Source organism: Seriola lalandi, unplaced genomic scaffold (genome assembly GCF_002814215.2).
Source record: "Seriola lalandi dorsalis isolate HSWRI2012SDOR001 ecotype SW California unplaced genomic scaffold, Sedor1 jcf7180002054188, whole genome shotgun sequence".
NCBI classification, from domain to species: Eukaryota; Metazoa; Chordata; class Actinopteri; order Carangiformes; family Carangidae; genus Seriola; species Seriola lalandi.
The window spans coordinates 674,939-700,719 of NW_019524741.1; the positions used below are offsets into that span (position 1 = coordinate 674,939).

The 25,781-nt window shown below is 42.4% G+C and overlaps 2 protein-coding genes across 2 annotated transcripts; both read right to left on the reverse strand.

The window, feature by feature from the left end:
* Positions 1 to 218: 218 nt before the first annotated feature.
* Positions 219 to 25,103, reverse strand: kcp (kielin cysteine rich BMP regulator). Its single transcript, XM_023403944.2, has 46 exons — positions 24,486 to 25,103; positions 23,080 to 23,612; positions 22,721 to 22,793; positions 21,517 to 21,824; positions 21,242 to 21,410; positions 14,106 to 14,179; positions 13,924 to 14,017; positions 13,214 to 13,296; positions 13,035 to 13,128; positions 12,873 to 12,952; positions 12,694 to 12,779; positions 12,464 to 12,554; positions 12,093 to 12,192; positions 11,832 to 11,917; positions 11,480 to 11,573; positions 11,245 to 11,394; positions 11,058 to 11,164; positions 10,895 to 10,988; positions 10,599 to 10,772; positions 10,430 to 10,512; positions 10,241 to 10,334; positions 9,232 to 9,414; positions 8,944 to 9,114; positions 8,639 to 8,812; positions 8,442 to 8,524; positions 8,245 to 8,335; positions 8,084 to 8,166; positions 7,833 to 8,006; positions 7,159 to 7,338; positions 6,784 to 7,048; positions 6,032 to 6,114; positions 5,850 to 5,943; positions 5,605 to 5,778; positions 5,433 to 5,515; positions 5,061 to 5,181; positions 4,884 to 4,966; positions 4,564 to 4,663; positions 4,366 to 4,451; positions 3,849 to 3,951; positions 3,544 to 3,686; positions 3,048 to 3,220; positions 2,164 to 2,275; positions 1,975 to 2,076; positions 1,709 to 1,873; positions 1,315 to 1,615; positions 219 to 924 (listed from the first exon to the last, which is right to left on the reverse strand). The coding sequence occupies exons 1-46, from the start codon at positions 24,586 to 24,588 to the stop codon at positions 704 to 706; spliced, it is 6,318 nt and encodes a 2,105-aa protein (XP_023259712.1). The 5' UTR covers positions 24,589 to 25,103; the 3' UTR covers positions 219 to 703.
* LOC147819242 (uncharacterized) lies at positions 15,239 to 20,984 on the reverse strand. Its single transcript, XM_087173387.1, has 5 exons — positions 20,294 to 20,984; positions 18,938 to 19,652; positions 18,502 to 18,821; positions 17,206 to 18,377; positions 15,239 to 16,697 (listed from the first exon to the last, which is right to left on the reverse strand). Exons 1-5 carry the CDS (start codon positions 20,300 to 20,302, stop codon positions 16,505 to 16,507), a joined length of 2,409 nt encoding a protein of 802 aa, XP_087029513.1. The 5' UTR covers positions 20,303 to 20,984; the 3' UTR covers positions 15,239 to 16,504.
* Positions 25,104 to 25,781: the final 678 nt, after the last annotated feature.

Sequence of the window (25,781 nt, forward strand, 5' to 3'; positions counted from 1 at the left end):
CTTGGCGACACAAGCAGTTAATTACATATAATTAATTATAAACATACTAACTGAAGGCTGTGTCTACATTATTTAACCTATATTTAATTTGCACCAAAGCACATATTTATCATAAGGAAACTGAATTGTTATAAGGAAATTGTCATGCGGTCGTCTTCATGTATTGATGAATGATGACTTTGATCTCTGTCATTAAACAGAAAATGAAGCACAAGAAATATTAGTGAAAACTGTTTATTTGTAAAACGAAGAAAAAAAAAAGAATACCTGAGCTATACAGTCAATATTGCACAGTGCTGAAATAAACCTGTACAGTGAACAAAAGCTCTTTTGACTCTAAATAATAATACTATAAAACTAAAACAATTTAATATTTGGTAAATGTGTAAAACTATTAGGAAAAACACCAATTAACATGTGACATGTGAAAATAACATGACAAACCCTTCTGTAGTATAAATATTCAGTGCTACATATTCATATGTGAAAATGTTTATATAAACATAAAGAAATGCAGTATTTCACTTTAGTCAATGTGCAGAATCCACAGGTTCACCAACAGGTATATTTTTCCATTTCAGACTTCAGTATACAGTAACAAAAGGCTGATGCAGTCCTTGTGTGGATTGCAGATCATCAGAGGTGGCAGTGCATGTGTGTGCATACAAATTAAGTGCACTTCTGAAAGCGAGCAGCTCAAGGATCATGTGTGGTTGCCATGAATGATCTTGGGGCACTTTTCGGGCTGTATGCAGTAGTTGTTGTGTAGAACCAGACCAGCAGGACACTGGCAGCCTGGGACACAGGGTTTGAAGCAGTGGCTTTCTATCACCCCCAGTGGTACGTCAACGTTAAAGCAGGTTACGGGACATGGGGGACCACACTCGTCAAACACAAAGCCCCTCTCCACTGGACAGCCCACAGCTGTGAAAGACAGCCACAGAAAAAAAACACAATGAGAGAGACTGAAAGGGTTTCACTTCTGATGACCTTTACTGGTGAGTCAGGAGTCAGCAGGTGTTTGACAACCATAAGATGACTTTTTCAAAAGACAGAACTGTGTTTTTTATTTTCATTTGAGAATAAATTGTTGCAGATTGCCTGTGTGTAGCACAGTAAAACATCACTGAGCAGTTTACAATAGGAGCAGGTAGACCTTTAAGAAAAAGATCGCAATTACTATTATGACTGTTATTTTTTTGCAAGTACTTACAGGTATAATATGATAATTTTGCAGTGTAGTTCAGTTTGTGTTTGACAAAACTGTTCTAACTTTGTCTGATTATTTATGACCTACGAGCGTGTTTCACTCACCACACAGAGATGGGCTCCTCCACTGCAGGACGACTCCAGCCTCTCTGCACTGACTGGCGTAGGCCTCCAGTGCGTCACACAGACACTCATCACTGTTGGCCCCACAGGCACAAAGATCATATACGCATGCTGCATACCATGGGTCAGGAGGTACCACACGATGGCAGGGCTTAAAGACGGCAGACTTCAAGACCTTACAGCGAGCATTAGCCCCCTTCTTTGCCTGGTAGCCTGCGTCCTTACATGGGTCGACATCCTTACCAGGTTGACAGGATGAGAGGGAGTGGCTACTGTTTGTGACCTAAAATGACAAACAGTTGTTTGATGCATGTGCAATTAAGAATTGAACAGCCTTTATTTGAGTCTCTCTGTTTCTTCAGTGTGTTTGTTTTACCCTCCAGCTGTTGCCAAAGTCAGACTCTGACTGGCTGAGTCGTCCACTGGGCATTCGGAGGTCATCCTGGTAGTAGTTGTTGAAGTTTCCACAGAGACCACAGGTGTGGCCCTTATAGGAGCCTGGCACGCTCACTTCCAGGTGTGAACGACCACTCCACAGCACCTAAAGGAAGATGAAAGGGTCTGTAAATGTGACAAATGACAGTATATCCAATCACATATCATCCATAGAGAGAGGGAGAGATGAAAGAGACAAGACTTTACCTTCACGCCGATGTTAGTATTGAGTAAGATGGTGTTGCTTTGTCGTTCAATATAGATGTACGGTTCTCTGAGGAACGGCAAAGTCACAACTTCATCATTGACCTGAAGGTAGAAAAAAAAATTGGCTGAGTGGATGCCAAACACAAACATGACTGCACAAAATCATGTGCGGTACTTGTACACACAAACCTTCACCACCCAATCCTGGAGTAGCTGCACTGTGACGTCTTCTATGAACACAGTCACCTCTTTAGTCCAGGACACTCCTTTACGTCCACGATCATCGTTAGTTGCATGAATACTATACAAACAAAGAGGAGACCTTGAGCTTCATGTTTAACATTCAATGAAAGAACTTTATTGAAAGGCTTGTCATTTTCTTCGCTGGATTGACATGTTTCAGTTTTTCTGTATGAAATTGGATGTTGTGGGCAGGACTTAATGTGAGGAGGGACTTGACTTAAAAAAATGTTACTCCCTTTTTGAAATTTATCTTTTTATATTTAAATTTTTTTTTTTACAGCAGGTTACAGAAGCAGCATGAAAAGTGGATGTTCCTGCAAACTGAGACTAACGTGCGGTTTTATTCCATTTTTCTGCTGCTAAAGCTCATTAGTTTGAGGGCATAGATTGTCTAGGACAGTAGTTGTCAGTCTTTTTGGTGACCTTTTAGAGCCCCTGAAAACTTTAAAATCCAAAGTATTTCTCTCTTACTTTAAATGTGTATAACTATGTATTCAATAATCAAAGTTAAAGTTCAAAAACACAACCCTTAATTATTATTTATTCAGGTTTAAGGCTCGGAAACTTCCAATGATGATCTGATTTGATCAACATTGGCTGGGTAACATTTTGACTTAAATATTTCTAAATCTTGATTGGTGCATGTAAATATGTGAGATCACCTTTTTCCTGCCCACTTCAAACCAGTGAGAAGAGCTCAAACAAAAATCACAAATAAAGCAATTTCACATGTAAAATAACGAACTTCATTTTCATGTAAAACCCTGTCATCACCTTTATGAAGCAACGTGTACTTCCAATTGCTTGGGTAACCATGGTGACTCTCTCACCTGAAGTCTCCCTGTTCACAGTCCTGTGCCAGGACATATGTGCACGCTCCCTGGAAGTGCAACATGCGGCCATCGAAGGTGCGATAATGAGGATCGCCGAAGGCAATGCAGGTGGCTGGACGAGGAAGGCAATGAGGACAACACAAGCCTGGGACAACGGCTGGCATCTCATCCTGATAGCGCACGCACGCACGCACGCACGCACGCACGCACGCACGCACGCACACACACACACACACACACACACACACACACACACACACAGGCTCAGCTACACTGTCTGAGTAACTATGATGGACCCAGGAGACTCAGTGGAAATCAAATAAATGTCTGCAGTGTCAGAATGAGCTCTGAGGAAACAGCCAGTGTAAACATTGATGATATTTAATGTCTCTCTACAGACTGAGGGGTTAGAACAGCAAGGCATCATGGGAACATTTTAAATTATGATGAAACACTGAGAAATAGTGTGTGTGTGTGTCTTTGTTACACTGACTGTTGCACAGGTGAGGGGAGGGCAGCGTTCACTACGGCAGTGTACATCTCCAGACACACACGTACAGCTGGTGCACTCATCCACCTCCCACTGTTCATTACAGTGATACACTGTCCCCTGGTGCAAACATGACACTCCTGAGTCTACAGCACACATTTACGCACACACACGCATAGACACACACGCACACACGTACAAGCGCGCACACACATAAGAAAGACACACACATACATGCAACGTGTTAGGCAGAAGTTTAAGCACACAGAATAGTTAGTGATGGTCACTGTATTGACTGCCAATGATACCTTGGCATTCAGAGCAACATTTTCCTGGAGTCTTCACTGGTTTCTGGCCAGCTGGACAAACCGCAGGTAAACACTCTTCAATGCTGCATTCAATGTGGCCCGACTACAGATGCATACAGAAAGAAGAGAGGGTTTTAGAGGTAGATCGTGTAAATATCAGATATTTCAGACCTTTCAACAATCCCAGAATCAAATCCTTCCTTTATGTCGGCCTTGAAAAGGTCAGTTGTGCAACTATTGTACTTTTTACTCTGTTTTTTTTTTTTTTTGGGGGGGGGGGGGGATCACAGCACATGTTAAACTCAAACAGATACAGTAATGACAGACTTGGATAAATTTGTTCTTGGTAATCACTGTGCAAGTCTCTTTGTAAGGGCTTTTGCTTGTTGTCTTTCTTAGATTGATGTATTCTTTGATTCCCCAGTGTTAATGTTCATTATACCATATTATCTGGTAAAGCAAATGCTATTTCGAATGAGGAATGAATGAAGAATGTAAGTATATCTGTCCGACTCACATTACAGGCACATGTTACGCAGTCGTCATCGCTGTCTGTCCAGTTGCTGCCATTGGCAACTCGGGTCTGACCCTCAATCACACACACTGCATAAAACACAGGAAAACACCGCACAGTAGTGGATGTTTTAATGACAATGACTTACAATTTAAAGGCCCAGGGAACAGACAAATAGGAAGAAATATAGTTTTATCTCACCTTTACACACAGGGCAGCATGAGTCTGGAGGCATGAACTGTTCATCAAGAGGACAAGAAAGTGGGAGGCACACACGGTGTAGGCAGGTCCACGTCAAGTCCTAATTCACAGACACAGACACAGTATCAATATACTGCACAGAATCCCATAATAGTATATTGATAGTAGTTTGACTGGTACCAACAACTCGACAATTAGATGTCAAAATGATGAGATGTCAAACTAAAACTCTCTCACTCAATTCACTCTGTTTAAGAGACTTTCCTTCGCTTCTATGCAAAAGAAAGACCGTCTCAAGAGAAGGCTCGTCGCTATGTTACCTGGCAGTGGCAGGTAAAACAGGGGTCATCTGTGGCCAACACCTCGTTGCCAATCAGTGCAGAGGTGCAGTTACTGAGAGGCTCTAAACACACACGCACACAAAATATTGCAGAGCTCAGTAACAGTGAACAGCAAAATAATATACAGCATATCATGAAATGCACTTTAATACCGACGTGCACAGACGGGACAGCAGGAGTCTGGTCCAGAGAACAAGATGTTGCTTTTAGGACAGTCCACCAGGCTGGGGCACTGCTTTCGGTAACACCTCAGGTGTTGTTCTCCATCTGGCATCACCTGAGATACAAACAGGTTTGATTATAACTACTACTATTACTTCTATTTCTATAACTCCAAAAAAAATTACCAGAAAACAATTTCGATAATCTATTTATTTTCTTAAGCATTTATTAAACAAAAAATTGTCTGGTTCACAAATGCGATGATGCGATCATATCATTGGAAACCGAATGCTTCAAACTTCCACTAAATCAACAAGTTAAACATAGAACTATTGCTATCAGGTTTCAGGTGTATATGCTTCATACCTCACAAGTGCAGATCTGACAGGGGTCATCGGCTGGATGGAAACTGTCCCCTGGGCCGTAAACTCTGCCCTCAAATACACAGTCTATTTAAAAACATCATGTAAGATTATATTTTAAAAAATCCTAATGATGAAACATGCAGCTAATGTGCCTTAGATCTTTATTTTCTTACCAGCACACACAGGGCAGCACTCCCCAGGCACGCTGATGAAGCTGATACAGGGAGATAGACAGTGTACCTCAGAGCAGGTGGTCACCCCGTCCACACACATACAAGTCATACAGGGAGTGGAGTCTGCGAACCAGCTGCTGCCCTCTGTATGCTCCTCTCCTCCATACACACAACCTGAGAAGGAAAACGCAGACACTGGCACAACTATTTCCTCCTGCGGGTAAAACTTTTAGTGATATATTTACCTCTACAGCGAGGACAGCAGGCTCCTGGATCAGTCACCACATGCATACATGGCAGCTTGGGACACTCGGGGGACGTACACCGCACCTCACCTGCCTGCAAGACTCGGACAGATCAGCACTTAAACACAAGGAAGGCTGCAAATATGGAGGGAAAACAAAGAGATATACAGTAGAAGGCTGACCTGGCAGGTGCAGGACGAGCAGTGATTTGAACTCAGGGTCCATGTCTGCGCATCAGTGAACTCCTGTCCATCCAGCATGCACACTGAGACCAGAGACAGAGAGACAGAGATGAGGAAAAAAGTGAAGTGATTTCCTACATTATTTTATAGTGGGAGAAAAATGGCATGCTCCAAATCAGTTTCCAGATCAGTTTTGTCTTTGTAATTTTTGTGACCAGGTGCTTGAAATTAAAATTGCTTTTCTCATTTCCCATAAATGATTTGAAGGGGTTTTTAAAGTTGAATGGCAGAATTAGAAAAAAAGAAAAAGGTACAAGACAAAGAAACACATGTATCAAGAAAATCTTGCAGATAATCACTTCCTGTATTCTTTTGATATCTTGAATTATAGTACTTTCATTTTTTCTCTGAACAGAAGAGACATGGACTAAAAGTTAAAACAAAAATATTTCTCTTCTTGAATTTAATTTCTCTTGAGGTCAGCACAATAATTAAATTCAGCAAATTTCTTTCATAATTATATAATTGTATAGTTTCATTTTAAGTATAATCTTTTGTTGTAAGTACATTTGGCATTTTTCTATTTGACAGCGTACAAATCAAAGACTGAAAGTACATGACTAATATTCTAATGCAGATTATGTTAATTTACATGAAATATTGAAACCAGGAATTTCTGCGTAAAATATATTAGAGGAATCAGTATAAACATGTAAGCCTTCACATAGCATTTACACAAACAGTTCAAGTACCTGTGCACTCAGGACAGCACTGTCCCGGCTTGGTAACAGGTCGAGCACAGGGTGTTGGTGGGCAGGCAAGTGGCACGCAGGTGACAGTGCCTCTGACACATGTGCAGCGTTGGCAGGGGTTAGAGGAAGGCGTGAAGGTGTGACTGTGGGAGTGCACGACGCCCTCGTACAGACAGGAGTCACAGACTGGGCAGCAGGTTCCTGAAGGGACCGGATGGGAGCACTGGACTGGACAAGGTCTCTTCTGACAGTTAACCACCTCATTCTGATCAGAGGAGGGGATGAAGGGACAAGGTGGATAGAGAGAATAATCAATTTGTTTTCATCATTTAAACAATCAGATGGTTTATTTTTCACTCAGTAAGACAGACTAACCAGACAGGAGCATGAGGAGCAGGGATCCGAGGGTGAAGAGAAAGTGGAGCCGGACTGATACTCTTTTCCCTGATGCAGACAGATGCCCGTGCACAAAGGGCAGCACTCCCCTGGAGGGGTCACTGGGCGCACACAGGCAACACCTGGACAAGATGCACGTGCACACACCACACCGCCGTTCTATACACAAAGACACACATTTAGACCCTGTGAATGTCACTGAGTAATCCTGGTACAACTGAGGACGAACGGATGACGGAGTGGTAGCCAGGTTTATTCATGCACAAAGTACAAAAAGGAAATCACAATTGTTGTAGTGTCTTCACAGGGTCAGGGCTGTGGGATTAAAAGAATACAACACCAAAAATATCCCATTTGAGTATCTCTACAACTCACTATGTCGTGTAATTGTGTGTCTGAAGCTAGTTAAGACTTTTCTTTTAATGTCTTTAAACAGTAAACAGTCACTGCTGCCATCTAAAGAGGCAAGCTCCAAACTTTTTATAGCCACCTTGACACCTGACACTTGTAGGTAATTAGACCACTTTGTTTGTTTGGGTTTCCAAATAACTTGTAATTCTGATTGCCTTTCAGAGTAGGACAGAGTATTGTGAATTTAAAAATACACATATATATATATATATATATATATATATATATATTTTGTGTTGTACCAGACAGGAGCAGAGCTGACAGTGGTCTGTTGGGTGTGGGAATCGCTCTCCGTTAAAACAGTCTCGTCCATTAAAGCTGCATCCATCACACACTCCACATGCACAGCCGTCCAGAGCTGGGTGTGGGCATGACACAGCAGGGCATCTTCTCTGCGCACACACCACCGCACCTCTCTGTGGAGAATAAAGGTAGGATGTACAGTAGCTTTGATGGTTCAGTGACCAAAAAGTTAAATGACCGTCTCACTCACTGAGCAGGTGCAGTCCTGGCACCCTCTCTCTCCTCCTGGAAGGACTTGTCCGTCAACATATGTCACACCTTGGAACTGACAACCTACACACACAGTAAAGCATTCATCATTTACTTTAGTCCACATATACTTGCTCTGTTACATTTGCAGTGATTACGCACCATCACAGACAGGGCAGCCACATGCGTTGGGGACTGGGTGAGGACAGAGAGCAGCTGCACACGGCGTCTTCGCACAACGCACTGATCCGCCCTGCAAGAGAAAAGGCATGACATTAACCAGCAGGAATATGTGTGTGTGTGTGTGTGTGTGTGTGTGTGTGTGTGTGTGTGTGTGAATGTGTGTGTGTTGTTACTACCTGGCAGGTACATTCAGAGCAGGGGTTCCCTGGGTCAGGGATCGACTGTCCATCGGTGAGGACTTCACTGTTATAGGAACAGCCTATCCAATTAAGAAAGGTTGATTGAGTCGTTTTGTAATCATGAAAATAATGAACAAATAAAGGTTGATCCTAAAGTAGGAATGCGAGCAGAGTCTCGTTCTGACTTTACATACGTTCACATTCTCCACAGCATTGTCGGGGTGGTTTATATGGATGGCTGCAATCTCCATAACAGGGTTGCTTGGTGCAGACAACCTCGCCTCCGTAGCAGTAACACACACCACAGGGGTCTTTGTCATCAGCAAACTCAGTGCCATCAAGATATTCTTTACCTTGAAACATGCAACCTGACAAGTAGAAAATTAGAGACTGACATATTTTTGAGATAAATGAAGGGAAAACAGTGAGGGTGTCAGTAACTATTTAAAAAAAAAAATTCTTGAATGACATGTTGCTGTCAAGTGTTTCAATCGCACACCATCACAGGACATGCAGCACTGTCTCTGGACGGGGTGGTTACAGTTGGTGGGTGGACAGCGCTTCCTCTCACACTGGACAGAGCCCTCACGACACACACACACAGCACATGGGTCTGACACGTCACCCCACGTCTCCCCATTAGCTCGCTCTCGACCGTCATATAAACAGCCTGCAAGAGGGAATAAAATATAGACACATGTTGAGACTAAATGTGCATTCTCTTACGTGGATCAAAACTGCTTTGTCTTTAAGTTGTCCTGGCAGGACTTGTGAACTTGTGAACTACCTTCGCAGGTCCGGCAGCACTCTTGTGTGATGGGGTGAGAACACGCAGCGAAGGTGCAGGGCTTGCGGTGACAGTGAACTGTCCCGTTGGAGCAGCCACACAATCGACAGTTGTCAGTCGGGTGGTAAAAGCGCTCAGTGTGTCTGTAGGGTCGTTGTTCATACACACAGTCCGATGGAGGAGCTGAAGGAACATCAGTGAAAAGAATCAACAGTATGCCTTCACTCTACAACTTCATAATCCATTTTGTGTCTGATCATGAGCCAAGAAACGAAGAAAACAGCAGATCATGTTAACCAGAGAGGGGCACCCAGCCAATGAAATTAGGAAGTATAGTATAGTATCTTTCATGGAAGGGATTTTCATTATGTTCTGTTAAGATTTCTGTTTTAAAAATAAGAATAAGATGAAGGTCATGTGAAGCCATCCATAATGATAAAATACCAATAAAAATATAACCTGAAATAACAAAAAGCATCTCAAGAATGATAGTAATGATAAACCCTTTCCAATTTTCCACTTCTCTAAAATTCCCCATACTTGTTATCAAAATCTAATTCAAGGATTCACTGATTTATTATGGACCAATCAGTCCATAAAACAATCATCCAAATCATTTTGTTACTTTTGAAATAGTTCACTAAAAACGTGAAACAAAGTGTAAAAAACATAATTTGGTGGATTGATTCTGGAGTTACAAGGATTTTTTAGCTAGTGTTTTAGCTATTTTTGCTGTGGTTTCTAAAGACCTAAAGTGGATTATGGATGTAAGTCACACCCGATCTATAAATATGTTTGTCTAGTCCGTGTGTTTAACTGCCTCCGTGAACTGTGTTCAACAGCAACCGCTACACCTCCATCTGCTGACCATACTGATAAGCAGGCCAAGTCAACAGGCCACACTATTCACTAACCTCCTGTGGCTTTCAGAGCAGCAATACCTGCCCAGAAACCTGCAACTGTGTCATTCACTCCTCCAAGTATCTTTGCCCCTTTACTTGGGCCTTACCAGGACACTGGGGACAGCAGTCTCCTGGCAGCACATTTGGGTTGGAGCATGGCAGTGGTGGGCACCTCTTCATCAGACACTGGACATTCCCATTCTGTAACAAACATATCACAGACTGAAATGAAAACCTGCTTCAAGACGACCACGTGTGATCAACAGTCATGATGTGATGCTCATTATTCCTCTCACTATGCAGCTGCATGTCCTGCATGTGTCAGTGGGATGGGGAAACTCCAGTCCATTGGGATACTCTTTCCCAGCATAGCTGCAGCCTGATGTAGGGGAATATAGTGAAACTGTGAGATTTTAATTTGTGAAAGGTATTTATGTTCCTGATAATAAAGTCATATCGCCTCACCATTGCAGTTGTTCTGACAGCATGTTCCAGGTCGAGGTGCATTACAGCGAGGATGAGGGCATTGTGCTTGGTGGCACTCAATCCTGCCGCTCACACACTTACACTCCTCACACGCACTCACAGGATTGGGAAAAGCCTCTCCATCCACAAACACACGGTTTTCAAAGGAGCAGTCTGGAAAAAGATACAAATACACAAAGGTTTTTACTGAGTTGTCTGAGAATAATTAACATAAATAGGATAATTAGCAGATAAATGTACAACATGAACTAAAATCATGTCATGAGTTTGTGTACCTGGACATCTAGGGCAGCACTCTCCATGTGGTGTGTATGAGTTGGTGCAGTTGAGTGGAGGACAGGGTCTTCTCTCACACTCCACGGTGCCGTGCTGAGGAGAAGGAAAGACTTGTCAGCAGGTACGAAGTTGAACAGTGTTTGTGAATAGAGACATGCTCACCTGACAGGTGCAGATGTGGCAGGGCTGGTCAGGGGTTGTAAACCTCTGGTTGTTGCCATAGATACGATGATTATAAGTGCAGCTTTCACACGCTGCACAACAGGAGCCTGAGGAAAGGAAAGAGACGGTGTACTAAGATTGCACAGTCATCTGCATATAAACAAAGCTCAGACACACACAGTCTTACCAGTGGTCTTGGTGGGATGCAGGCACTCAATGGGGGGGCAGTATGTGTGTGTACACACGGTGTCTCCATTCACACATGTGCAGCTGGAGCACGGGTTCTCAAGGTGCCAGCTGGAGCCTTCTTCATATTCCACCCCCTCCAACACACATGCTACAATGAGGAAAAGGGGAGTTGTCATATATTCATGGATGAGATGAACCTGTGTGTGTATGTGTGCGTGCGTGTGAATTATTACCTTTGCAGATTGGACAGCAGAGATGTGGGTCAATAATAGGGTTAGAGCACTGAGCAGGACGGCACTTCTCTTCACGGCAAATCACATTCCCACCCTGAAATGAAAACACAATATGCATGTAATATAAATAGGGTATGTTTAAAAGAAGACAGACATGACATGAAAGAAATTATGGCCATGCCCATTTGCTGCTGTGAAAAGAAACATACTATGCTTTCATGCAAAAGAGAAAGTAAATAAAAAAAACAAAAAAAAAAAACAAGACACAAATAAAAGACATGAAACAAAGTATTACTTTGCTAATTTTTTTTAAGTTTCAATGCTTTCTTTTGAGTGTACTGTATGGACTTACCTTGCATCTGCACTGTAGACAGGGTCCACTGCCAGCAGGGCTGAACACTTTTCCATCAGTATACACCCTCCTGTCATACTCACATGCTGCAGGAACACACAACCTGAATATGTTTGCTAGAGCTTGAGCAGTAAAAGTCAAATTGGAAGCGAGCATGCAGTAGGCGAAACAGTTTTGACAAATAGGACATATTATCATTATTATTATTATTTAGTTTTAGTTATTTATTTATTTATTTAACAAATTTACAGATACACTGACCATCACATGTGGAACAACACTCCCCCTTGCGTTTAGCTGGATGACTACAGCGTAGTGTGGGACATGATGCATCCATACGCTCACAAGACACTTCACCTGCCTAACAGAGAGAGACAAGTAGGGGTTAAATGTGTCACACTGATAGAGCAAACACCTATTGTCAGATACTAAGCCCAAAGCTTTGTCAGGACTTTAAAAACAGACTAATTTTCCCACTTAATCCCATTTTCAATTTCAATCACATTTGTTTCTGAAAGTATAAAAACTTTTTGACAGGTTTTCTTTGTACCCCTGTGTCCTGAAACCTCACCAAGTCCAGTCAAATGAAGTTCACATAACCACAGAACACAGCTTTGCCAGATTGTACTCACAGAGCAGCGGCAGCGGAGGCAGGGGTCTGACCTGGAGGGGAACTTCTGTCCATCCACATACACCTTGGACTCATATTCACACTGCTCACACCTACAGGTGACACACACAACGTAAACATTTTCAGTGATAAAAATAACTTCATCTGCACCACCTCATTCAAAGTCAAAGTTGAGAAAAGGATTGATGCAGGCTTGAAAGTTATATGGATGAGGTTGGGCAGGTTTGTTACCGTGGGCAACAGTCTCCAGCACGATGCACAGGGTTTCGACAAAACAGAGCAGGACAGGGAAGGGGTGAACACACCACATTTCCATTCTGGTAGAACAAGAGCACAGATATACTTCAAAATAAAATGATTCATAACTGAAGTATGATAAAATGTAATTTAATCACTTTCGTCAGACATACCACGCATGTGCAATCTTCACAACGGTCTCCAGTAGGAATCACAGCTCCATTAGGGAAGTCATGACCACTCATACCACAGTCTACAAGACACACATGAGCACACACTGTTTATCTGCAGTCCATTGAACACCAACACTGCTTCAGTAAATGAAAGACACCCACCTTGACAAACTGGACAGCAGGAATCGGGTGGTGGAGAAGCTGGGTTTTTACAAGGGGTGTGGCACTGCTCCCTCTCACAGTGAACATGACCCTCCTGGAGAGAAGACAGATAAGTATCAGTAGAGATGAAGGTGATAGAAAAGATGAAAACCTAAGTAGATAATTCGTATCAACCCCACCAAACAGTGGCAGACATCACAGGGACTCTCCTCTGGTCTCCACTTGGCTCCGTGATCATACGGGACACCAGAATGGATGCAACCTGCAAGCACACGTTACATCAGATAACTTTACTGTTATGGAAAAAAACGCCTGTCTTTGTAAGGATCAAAGGGATCAATCAATCAGCTTAGACAAAGGTGCCATTTTGTGATACAGGTATTTTGAAATGCTCAACCAATCTAATGCTGTATGATAAGATCTTATCATTTTTGACAACATTTTCTTAAAACCTTTGTGAGACAGTGAGGCAAATATAACTTTGGAACAACCCTGATAAACCTTGACCTCAGTGCAGTGTTTGGATGTATTCCAAAGAAGAATTTTCAGTTTTGGTAGGTACCATATTTAGTGAAAGGGGTTTCAATTGAAGCAAATAAATTTGTTTGAAAAAAAAAACTTTTGTGTAATTGATAAAAGACCTACTGGGGAGAGACTATCAAAGATGAGACTACATGATGAAGAAGAGAGTATACATGCAAAATAGTAACATTTTGAATATCTAAGAATACGCAGCCTGTGCAAGCATGTTGTACTATTTTTCATGTCACTGCATCAATTAATTGAACCTAATTATATCTAAGTGATGTAGTAAGAGACATTTAATGTTTGCTTTAGAGTTATTTCTCTCATAATTATTGGTGTGAGCATATTTTTTCTGTGTCCATACTTTTGCATTGCTGGCAGCAGTCTCCAGGTAAAGCCTCCTTCTGTGTGCAGTCCAGTGATGGGCAGGGCAGGGGAGAGCACTCCCTGTTACCACCCTGAGGCCGAACCGAAGGAGAGAAACAGAGGTGAGAGAAAAGGACAAACAGAAAAAAAACAGTGTGTGTGTTGGTGTCAAATACTTACCTTACACGTACATGTCTGACAGCCATCTAGAGGGCTGTAGGACACATTATGAACTGTGCCATCCAGATCACACCCTGAAGATGAGACAAAATATTTAGTACATACACATTTTAAAGCTTCTGTGTGTGCATCTGGATATCCCAAGTAATAACACAGGAGTATATACTTATAGTTTAATCAATAAAAGAGTGTGGAAATAAGTTTGGATCATTACAGTTGCTCTCCACCTTCTCTGTCTGCCATTGCAGATTTTCTTCACCTTTTTCTCTAGGTCACTGCGGAACATCTGGCTCTGCTGTCTCTCCAGTCATGACAGAACAGAATTGTTCTGATGCAACATACACATGCTCGCTCTTACACACTATGTTTTATGGTCTGTAACCATAACCAGAAGTGCATGTAGCCTTACAGTTAGTCTATTAACGCTGAAAAAAGATATACTGTAGGAGAAACAGGGAGAAAAAAACTGGAAGGGGTAGCAGTTTTCTTGAGGCTTCCCTCTTGGGGGATGGCCCTAACAACTTCCCCCTATTATGTGGCTGTTCATGTTATTTTACTGGGAAAAAAGTTGTTTACATTATAGCATATAAGGAACACTGAAGAGCAATGTCACATCAAAGACTTTCAGGGAGCTCATCAAATAGTATTTTTGCTTAGCTTGGACATTTCGGCAGATAATTATTTTAATGATGACTCTCCAAAGGACAGAGACAATGTGTTTGTGTGTGAGAGAGGGCAATAATCACAGAGTGAGAGGGAGGCCAGTGAGGCTGCCTACTGTGCCAGCAGCCAACAGGCATTTCCTCTAGCACGCCAAGCATGCATGAGATCAAAGTGTGTGAGTCTGCGACTGTATATCAACTTGGTGCCACTGGAGTTTTCTGGCCTACATGCAGAAACAATTACGAGAGAGATGGATGAAAAGACAGAGACAGTGACAGAGAGAGTAGTCTTGGGGGGTGGAGAGAGGAGACAGTGCACTCCTGGGGCACATGTGTATTACACTGATGGCGAAAATTTGCACAATAAAAAGGAGAGAACAAAGTTGCCATGACTTTGTGGGAGTGGGGAGTGGACTGAGCAAGTTAAAGAAAGACAAATAGATCCTTAATGAGGCCAGTTCAACATCAACATTATTCCCACGTTTGTTTCAATTTACTATGACCGAAAGATGTAGAAAGTTTCCTCAAATGCAACAACTAGAAAACTTTGGCAAATGGTGGTAATACAGTACATATAATAAAACTACCAGTAGGGTCCATTAAACAAGCATTAACTGGCTTTTAGACACTTGGGGGAAGGACAACAAACTGTGAAGACAACATTGACGAACTGTCATCTCATACTCCTATTTACACATTCAGCATTTTTGAGCAGCATGAGCAATCATTTGGAGTCTTGTGTCTGACCACCAAACAACATTAAATCCAATATTCATTATTTTTAACACTGTTTTGAGCTTCTCCTGCAGCTAAATGCTCCACTAGTATGTCCACAAATAGCTGCTAACTTTGTTTGTAGTTTGGTCCCAGGCAGGTAGCGTACACACAGTTTCTTTAGAAGGTTTTCTCTGAACACATCTACCTGCTGCAGATAAAAATGGAGGGTGCTAGGAAACCTAAAACAGTAAAACCAAAACAGTGAGCTGAAAGCCACTAAAATCCCTCCACAGAGCTCCTAGCCTACACCCTCTACATTACATGTAGGCTATTCATTAGGCTATTCATTAATACAAAACATTGATTAGTGCAGCTTTATAGTTGTATTACTTACCTCTATTAGTATCTAGTTCAGCAGAAAAGTTTGGTTTTGAGATTTATGCCTCCTCTCTATAACACATTCGCTGTTATTGGAACTTGGTGAGTGCTGCTCAGTGTCGAAAAATTGCATTTAAAATGTCAACAGCAATATCTCTTTCAAAAAAACAATACTCATTAATCTAGAACAGTTTTCATCGCTCTACTATCAGCTGAAGAAAATCTTGTGACACTGTAGTGTGTGAAACCAGGCTAAGGTAGACATTTGTAACTGAAAATGCATGTTGCTAGATACCACTAGAGGTATGAGAGAGAGAAGATGTTTTTTTATGTTGGGTGAACACTTTAACACCATACATATAGGAGATAAAGTAGCCCATACAGAGTTAATGTCACATTGTGGTGGTATAAATGCATATTCCTGGAATGAGGTTAAGCATATCATACTACAGTATTTTCATATTGCCAATGAAGTCTTTGTCATATTTTATTCCAGTATCAGTCCCTTTCAACGGTTTTCCTTCTCATGAAGAGCCTTCTGTTTCTCCGAGCTCACAGAGACAATGTTGGTCCATCCTCCTCTTAAATGCTGTGAAAAGTACTTTAATCCTTCATTTGTTTTTCTGGCTGACAGTCTAGTATTCACCAGCCATGGCATATTACATGGTTTCCAGTTTCTGGATCCCACCACTCTGTGAAACAAGAACCACAACTGCGCATATGGCAGACAGCCTCGGGGTAACCATGGCAGCGGGCCTGATGGCAGAGGTCAGGGCAGGTGATAGGAGCAGAGCCAAGGGGACAGCCGCTGAACCAGTGGAGCTTGAAACAAAACCTACAGACAGTGTTTCGAGGGAAAGGGGATCACAACATTGGTTGAAATACCAAAAAAAAGATTTTGAAAAGATTTGCTATTTCAAATATGGTTATTTTAATATTAGCCTTGTAAAGCCAGCTGGAATATCTCACCATAATTTAGCAGTTTCAAAAACTTCAAATATGATTTGCTTGAGCACAGTAGTTGTGACTCACTGAATCTGGAAACTTTGCATCCTGAGAACAACTGTTTAACTCAGGTGTAAAGTCAGGTATTGATCTGCAACTACATGACCTTGTTTTCATCTCAAACTGAAACTGATATAAGTGCATAGAAATTTAAAATTGACGATAACAGACCAGCAAATGCTGTGTTTGTCCAATCGGGTGTAAGGAGGGGTCATGTTGAGGACCTGCCATTAATCAATACCTACTGGGTCATGGCAAACCATAATGAGCATCAATCAACAAATTTTGGTCTGGCTTTGCATGGCTACTGTCGCTTTTTGTTTTTGTGATGCTGATACCTGTGATCAGGTGTGATTGGAAGCCATATGTTGTTCTCAATTTGTTTAGCTGCCATAGCAGTGTCATCTGTTTCTGGCTTATCTTGTCCCACCCAGTCCTGCTCAGGATGATCGTTCACAGCACTGCTGTTGTTTGGCTCAAAAATCATCCAGTCCTGTGCGGCCCAGTGTGTGGGAAGGGAGGTGATGGGAGGGCAGGTGCGAGTGATGCGGTTTAGAGCTTGGTCACTGGATGACATCAATTGTTGCTGTGTGTGGAAGTAGAAGCGCAGGTAGTGCGGTCCATTGAAGAACCAGTTACAACTGTCCTTGTCATAACCATCTGTTCGAAAGCCAAATGCATCAAACCCGCCACGATCCAAGCCGAATGGATCAAACCCATAGATACTGTAGCCTTTGTCACTGAAGAGCTCAGACATTATCTTTTCTTTATCTTGTGTCTTTTCATCATTGTCCTCCTCTCCATAACGCTTCTTTTTTTTCTCAAACACCCCATCCCTGTGCATGCCAAACCAGGTCACATTGTAACGGTTGAACCCATAGCGGTTGAAACCAGATATGTCATATCCATCCCTATCAATGAAGTCTCGGTTAAAGCCATCTTTGCCATAGCCGCACCTGTCCCAACCAGTTCGGTCATAGCCGTCACGGTCATATCCGTGCTGGTTGTAACCACTGTTGTCGAAAGCTCCACTAACAAAACCACTATAGCGTGACTTGCGCTTGGCAAAGTTAATCTTCTGAGATTTTCGACTTCCTTGTGGGTGTTTTTGCAATATCGTCATATTACAAGGTGCGCCGATGGTTATGGGCACATATACAACACACATCTGCTGCTGAGAAGAAATCACATCATTGGGGGTGACATCTAAAGGCTCCATCTTCACATGCCTCTGTCTGGCAGGGTAGAGGATGAAGCTCTGACCATGTTCATCTCCATTAGTTTGTCTTTTTGATGCATGCTGATGTTTCTCTTGCCACTGTGCCCACAGCTTGTCCATGAATGCCATGTGTGACAGGTATAAAGGGTCATAAGCAGCCAGAGGTGAAGCCATGTCACCCCCTACCCAAAGTCTAAAGAGGCCAGAAAAGGTTTGCAGAGATTGGGAGAACAACTGGAAATCTCCCTGGTTTACAGTCTTCTGCAGGTTCACTGCATTTGGCAGCAACACCTAAAGGGAGCAGCAAAAATCAATTACATACAAACCTTCTACCAGTAATAAATCTCAAAACACTGCAAAGTACAGAAAATACAATGAGGTAGGCTGTTAAATTAATCAAAACTGTATGACAAACCGAGGAGTTGAATCTTCGTCTAAGACAAGGAGACCAGTGGAAATGTGATGTTACACCCTGGAAAGGGTGATGTGGAACGCAGCCTGAGCCAGGCTCACCATCTCCTCCAAAGAAACCAGCCTGCCAGGCAGCTGAAGACTTCATTGACCCAGAGTCCACAGTCCATTCGAAATATGGAATTGCCAATTTGCATGATGACATTGACTGCAACTCGTGCTCCACTAATCGCAGGAAATAGCGGTGCCAGGGGAGGAAGAAGGCTTGATTACCAGCCTGAGGGGAGAACTCGGCTCTCAGTAGCGCAAAACCCTTCCATGCATCTAAATCCACAAGAAAACAAATATAAACACACAAGTAAACCCATAGTAATGATGCAAAGGTAGACATTGAATTTTAAAAAGGTAAGGAAGAATAACATTTAGATTCACAGTCTTACCTGACCTGGTGTAGAGTTTCCTGATAGCTCGCTGGTACAACCTCCTCTCTCTCAGTGTGAGGTCTCTAATCTCTTTTCGCTGGGTCAGGTGTCTGCAAACACAGTCAGCCCTGTCACTCCCTGTGCATATGCATTCTTCACAGCCTTGCCTGAACCTTTCCTCGTATTTCCAGAGCGCGTGTTCAGTGAAGCACCCACAACCTCCACTACATCTCATGTCAGAGCAGTTCATGCCGGGAGAAAAGCTCACTGCTTGTGTCTCTCCAGCTTGGTCCTTCACCAGAGCTTGGCACTGTGTTAAAGTGAGGTAATCACACGTATAAGTGAAATCCAGATCTTTGCAGCAGTCAATGCCTCTACGGTTTCCTTTCAGATCTTCCAGTTCAGTATGGTTGAAGTCTTTATTGCTATACAACATTTCATCCTCCAGATTATACAGCTTGTATCCCCAGAGTGTCCTATTCGCAGAGATGTTGTATCCACGTTGAGTATAATGCTGCTGGCTTGCGGGAAGACCCTGCCTTGATTTGCGGAGGCAGCAAGCTCCCAACATGCACTGGTCCCTACAGGCATTAAAGGAAGGGAAGTTGTTGCTGCTGCTTCCAGTGCAGTAGAGGAAGTCCTCACAGAGGCCAGAGGTAGGGTTAAAGGCCCAGCGGTGTTGAAATGGCCGTGCTCCTTCACAGTTGTTCTCTGGCTTTGGGACCAAACATGCCTAGAAGTGGGGAGGGGGGACACAAGGCCTCTTACCCAGCCTTAAACCCCACTGCAATGCCCATAGCCAGAACTGACAAAGGACAAAAGTAAAACAAAGCACTGCTATTGGGCTCACCCAATGCAGCAGGCCAAAGCTAAACCAACAAAACAGACAATCAAAAGAGTGATCTACGAACTATATCAGTTATATTGAAGGTGTAGTTTGACATTTTGAGAAATACATGCATTCACTTTTTTTGCTGAGAGGTACATGAGAAGAGTGATAATAATCTGTACGTTAAATATGGAGCTACAGCCAGGAGACATGAAATTAGTTTAGCACAAAGATCAGAATCAATTGGAAACAGCTAGCCTTGCTCAGTCCCCAAATCTAAAAAAAAATCAGCTTACCATCATATCGATCTTTTTTATCTAACTTGCAAATAAGTGCATTTCCCAAAATGTCTGACTGTTCCTTTGTACCTTGGTCGCCCGACAGAGGCTTGTAAATATAGAACAGTAATGTACAGAAGCAAAATGCAAACAAATGACTATAAAGAAAACACTAAAACTATAAGAAACTACAAGAAAACTACAGTAACACAACACTTAACAGAAGGGGGTGTCAAACCTCAGTTTTCATTTGTGATTGTGACCCACCTCAAGCATTTGAAAAGTTCTGGAGACCTGCCGGGTAACCAAACATACAATAAGTAGATCTTTAAACCAAAACAAACGAAACACCTAGAGTCGATGCAACTGGGAAAGTACATAAATACACACATTCAACAAGACACTACAGTCACGCTAGCAGCTCTGTGAGGCTGTACTTGGGCACAGTGGTGCTTGTGCCAACATGCTAATGTCAGCATGCTAGCATGCTCACAATAACAATGTTAACATACTGATACATACTGTTAAGCATTCTAGCATACTAACATTTGTTGATTAGCACTAAACACAAAATACATCTAAGGCTGATGGGAGTGTCATTGGTTTAGCAAGTATTTAGTCATAAACCAAAATACTGGATGAATTGAAATTTTGATCTGATAATGGTGCTAGATAAAAAGTAAAATGAATGATAAAAGGTTTCATGGCAATCCATCCAATAGTTGTTGAAATATTTCAGTCTGGACCAACACCACCAGTCTGGACATCTCTTGAGCTGCTGCTAGCCTGACTGAAAAAGCCTTTCACAACACTGACCATAAAGTTTTGACACCAACATGGACATTTTATTTCTACTCTAATCTGGCTCAAAAATACCTGTCTCAGCTGTCTGTGACACACTGGTCCCTTGGTGTCGGGGGGACAGGAGCAGTGAAACCCCTCAGGGTCAGAGGTCAAGACGAAACATACGCCTCCATTTTGACAGGGACTTGACAAACAGGGATCTGGGGGAGGGACGGCCATCTGCAAACTAGCTACTTAAGACCAGTTGAATGTCTGTTAGTGTTAGGTTGCTGAGAGAGTGCCAAAATCATGGACAGGTTTTATGTGTTTTGTATGTGTGTGTGACAAAGAAAGGGATAGAGCGAAAATAGATGAAAATGGCACCACTGAGAGAGAGATAGGACAAACAGACAGAAGCTGAGTCATCTTTACCTCTGATGTTAGGTTGGCATGAGACCTTTCCAGATGTGCAAGTACAAACAGTGCTGAGATCAATTTGCCAGTGCTGGCCATTGTCCACTTCACGTCCCTCCCATTCACATCGTTGCCTCACGCACTCACATCCCTCCAGGTACTTTACACGTGATTGTAGGTCTACATTCTGTTAGAAAACCATAAAATCTATAAAATCCAAATATGTCATGTCGTGTTACATCATATAATTTTTCATGAAAAGTCGCATATTCTATGTGAAATACCATGGCTACCTGAGCTTTGACCATGTCCAGCATACGAGCAAGCTCCTCCATCCTTTTCTCCAGCTTCTTCAGCCTGTCATCTCTCTGGGCCTGAGAAACAGACTTTACCCCTTGAGGAGATCCTGGAGGCCCCAGGACAACACCTCTCTGCAGCTGGTCACTCTGGATGTCTGGGGGATAACGGCTGTTTTTTTTCTCCACTGGCCTGTGGCTTGTTTGAAGTTTACTATGGGAAGCACCCTGCAGCGATGTTCGACTGCTGTCAGTCCAAGAATCTGAGCTCTGGGCGTCTGTGTGCTGAGATGGAGGCAGAGCATCTGTGAAGGAGATGAAGGAGCAAGAGATTCCTGAAGAATTCTTCAATGAAGGAAAGAACAAATCCTAAGCCTAAACAAACATCCTGGAAAACAAAGTCAAAATTAAGACCCACAAGGAGGAATAATAAACAAACTGTTTGGGAGACTTTCTGCCGAAAGATGTAATCTAATGAACGTCAACCACGGTGGTCCTAGTGCTGAGTTGCGAGAATGAGAGGAGTATCTCACTGTTCAGGATTCCAGACAAAATAAGTTGCAAAACAAAGTTCAATCAGTGTTTTACTAGTTCATGTAACTGACAAGAGAGCTCATCTCTGAAAAAATTCTTGTCATCTCTCCCAGCAGAAGGAAATTCAGAACATAATAAATTATCAGGGTCAGTAGAGAGAACGAATGAAGCAAAAGGAAATGAGAAGGGGATGACACTAAAACCTCTGGGGCACTGTAAATTCTCGCCACATGGCAAAACCACACAACATGCTGTCAGAAACGGATACAGAGATGTACTTGTATGGACATGCTCACCAGAAAAACAGAAAACCGAGAGGGGCATTCAGAGAGTGCAAACCTCCACCAAGGCCAATGTCAAACAACAAACAACTACACCAGACTTCAGAGACAAGTATTCAAATTCATAGTAAATAATCCAGATCTGCCCCAGAATTTAATGGGTTCTTCTCTGGCCCATAGCCCACCTGTCCCCCACGTTTGACGCAAATTTTTGAATCCTGCTGACAATCGAATAGACTTGGATGAAAGAATAACTTCCTTGTAATTACAACTCTCCAGTTAACTTTGCAATATTAACATTAAAAGTGAGATGGTGGGGAATATTCCCAAATATAGAAATTGATTTAAACCCAGGTTTGATATGATAGATAGAAATGTTTCTTTACCTGTAACATTGTCACAGTGCCATGGGCGCCTTAGATATGCTTTCATTGAAATCTCAGCCGTCTTCAAATGTCCCTGCATTCATAAAGAAACAGACATGCTCACAAGCTGTATTGTACTGTACATGCTGTGCAGAATGCACATTAAAAAGAGGAAGAAAATATACTGTACAGATTCACTAAATGCAAATTTGACATACTATATATTAGTGTATACAGTATATGTCATATATATTTATTTCCTAAAAGAGTGTTTCATGGACAGAGCAGTGACTGTAAATAAAAAATAAATCAGTAAAGAGAGGTCTCATGTTGTTCATATGTCAGTATGCATAGTTAAGCAGTATGTATAAGAAACTCACATTAAATTTGCTGGCTTTCCTTCGTGGAGTGCTGGCAAGAGTGATGACAACATTTTGAGGCAATTCCAGGTAGATCCTCTCTTCACTTTTCATGGGCACAACAACAGCTTCTTGACAGTCTACAAAAAATACCAGTCTGTCAGGCTCCAGGCTAACAGCCAATTGGACCCATTCATCCCTGGAGAAGGGGTTCCTCCAAGGGAAGTGAAAGCTGGCAAGGCCCTGAGCTCCTCCTCCAGCCTGGTAGTCCAAATGCAGAGTGTTATTGAGGGTGGAGGAGATGATTTGGAGAATGGGTGAGGACAGAGAGGAGAGAGAAAAAAGAGTGGCACTGGAGCCCGATGACTGATGACCCACGAAATACACCCCCATGCTACCCTGAAAGTTGGAGTACAGGAACTGGGAATATTCTGGAGGAAGGGTTAGGTAAGGTGCTCTGGGGCGTATTCTGTATATCACGCTGCCGGGACTTTGCATTCTGGCCACGCCACTGCTGTGGTTGGACATGTTTAGAGCTGCCAGAAGGTCAATCACTGGGGAGGAGATAAAACAAGAGAGTCAGACTTGTGACAGACACATCCATACTGCATGAGGTCATGCTCTGTCTAATAGAGGATGACACTGCGGTTTCTGGGTTGTGATGTGTGGATCTGTGTGAGAGGGAATCAGAATGAAGCCATTCATCAGGCGGTCACACATGGCTGCTTCACTGACCTCGAACACAGCGCCAACAGGCCACTGTGATATAGTTAGTCTGATCTGTCTGCCTCTCAGTGAATGCAATACAGCATGTGATACAGCTCTTTAAACCTAAACATTGTTCATCCCAGTTGAACCTAAACTTAAGATTAAAGTTTGATTTGGTTTGGGCCATACATTTATAGCAACCCACAGTGACAGAAAGTATAGTGACTAAGCACATTTACCCCTGAAGTACTTGAGGTTTCTTAAGTATATTTTACATTTATCTGGCAAGTATACTTTTTTTTTTTGCAAATTTTACTTAAAACATATGATCACCATATAAAATGATGCATTGTGACTAATTAAAATACGGCAGTATAAGGCAGTTAAAATGATCTTGTCTTTGACCAACTACATTAAAATACTGCTTACACGTGAATCATCCAGTTACAATAATCCAATGATATGGAATAAATTACACTATAAACCTACACAATGAGTTTTTATGCTCCTGATGTACATTTTGCTGATAATACTTCTGCAATTTCACTTAAGTATAATTTTGAATGCATGACTGACAAGACTAATTGAGTGCTTAACATTGTTGTGCTACTGCTTTTAACAAGCAACATAAACATGCTTTCCACATTACATAAAAATAAGTAGCTACATAAATAAAAGTTAATAAAAGCAGAAAAATTTAGACACTTTTGGAAACTCACCGTTCTCGTGATTTGAAGCAGCGTGCCCGCGCACAGACAGCGCAAAAACCCAGAGCAAATGTATCCCCAGCAGCATGAGCGTCTTCAGTTTGCCGCTGTCCATTGTCCAGACAAAAAAAAAAATATACAAAACTATTACAAAAAAACACCTTACACAAAAAGCATGATATTCATTGTCCTTTTAAAGCAGCCTGGTGCCATGGACGATGGAGCGTGCGTTCAAAGATTTCCCTGTTCTGAGCAGATCTCTCCACAGAGCGCGCAAAGGGAAACATGGAACATCTGGATGCGGGCAGGGCGTCACTTTTCTGCAGTCACACACTTACATTCCCCCCCTGGGGCCATATCTCCACCACACTTTCACTCCATGATTAAAAAGGTGGATAGTCTTGAAAGTTTGATGATTCATTCGAAAACATTTTCGGTTTCTGATGAGTGAGAAAAAAAAGAAGAAGAAAAAGGCTGTTCAGGTGTGCAGCGCGCCTGCGGTCACCGGCTCTTATCTCCAATCCCAGAAGGATAGCTGTAAGTGGAGTTTTTTTCCCCCCTATTTTCCCTCTTTTTGTAGGGAAAAAAAACTCACCACCCATCACTGCTCAGCGGTGTTGATTTCCAAAGCTAAAACCTGGTCTGGACACTGGAGAGGAGCCATGCTGAAGCAGCCAAAAGTGTATGTGTTCTGTGTGTATGTATGTGCACAGGAAGAAAGAGAGAGAGAGAGAGCGGGCGGGGGTAAACACAAGTAGTCATGTTTCACAGCTTTGGACACAGTCCCAGTGTTAAAACCCACTGTTCTGCCTCCCCACAAAACTAGATTTTTCCCTCATGTTGTTGTCCTGCTCATCTCTGCTGTGTTTCCATAGTCCACCCTCATAAGCAATACTTCTGAAATTTGCTACACAGAAAGACAGACATGTTTCTCTCTGTCTTGTTGGATTGCTTTTGGTGTGATGACACCCAGGTATTCCTGATGGATAAGGCAGACTTGAGAGTCTTGGTTTTCTAACTGTTAAAGCAAGCTCCTGCAACACACTTAAAGCAGAATGAGAGACACATTCAAATACCAGATTTCATTTTAAAGTCTTCCCACCATCTGTCCAACCACACCACAGTGTCCAAACAAAAAAAAAACCTCATCCTGTTTGGTGTGCGGCTGTAATTGTGATTATTATGTTTACATTTGAAACGTTTCTCCACAGGACTTGCTCTCTTTGCCTTGGTGGTTTTTTCAACATACACCCAGTCCCTCTGGGCGGCATCGCACTTCCAGGCTGAGACGACAGATTTATGACTTTG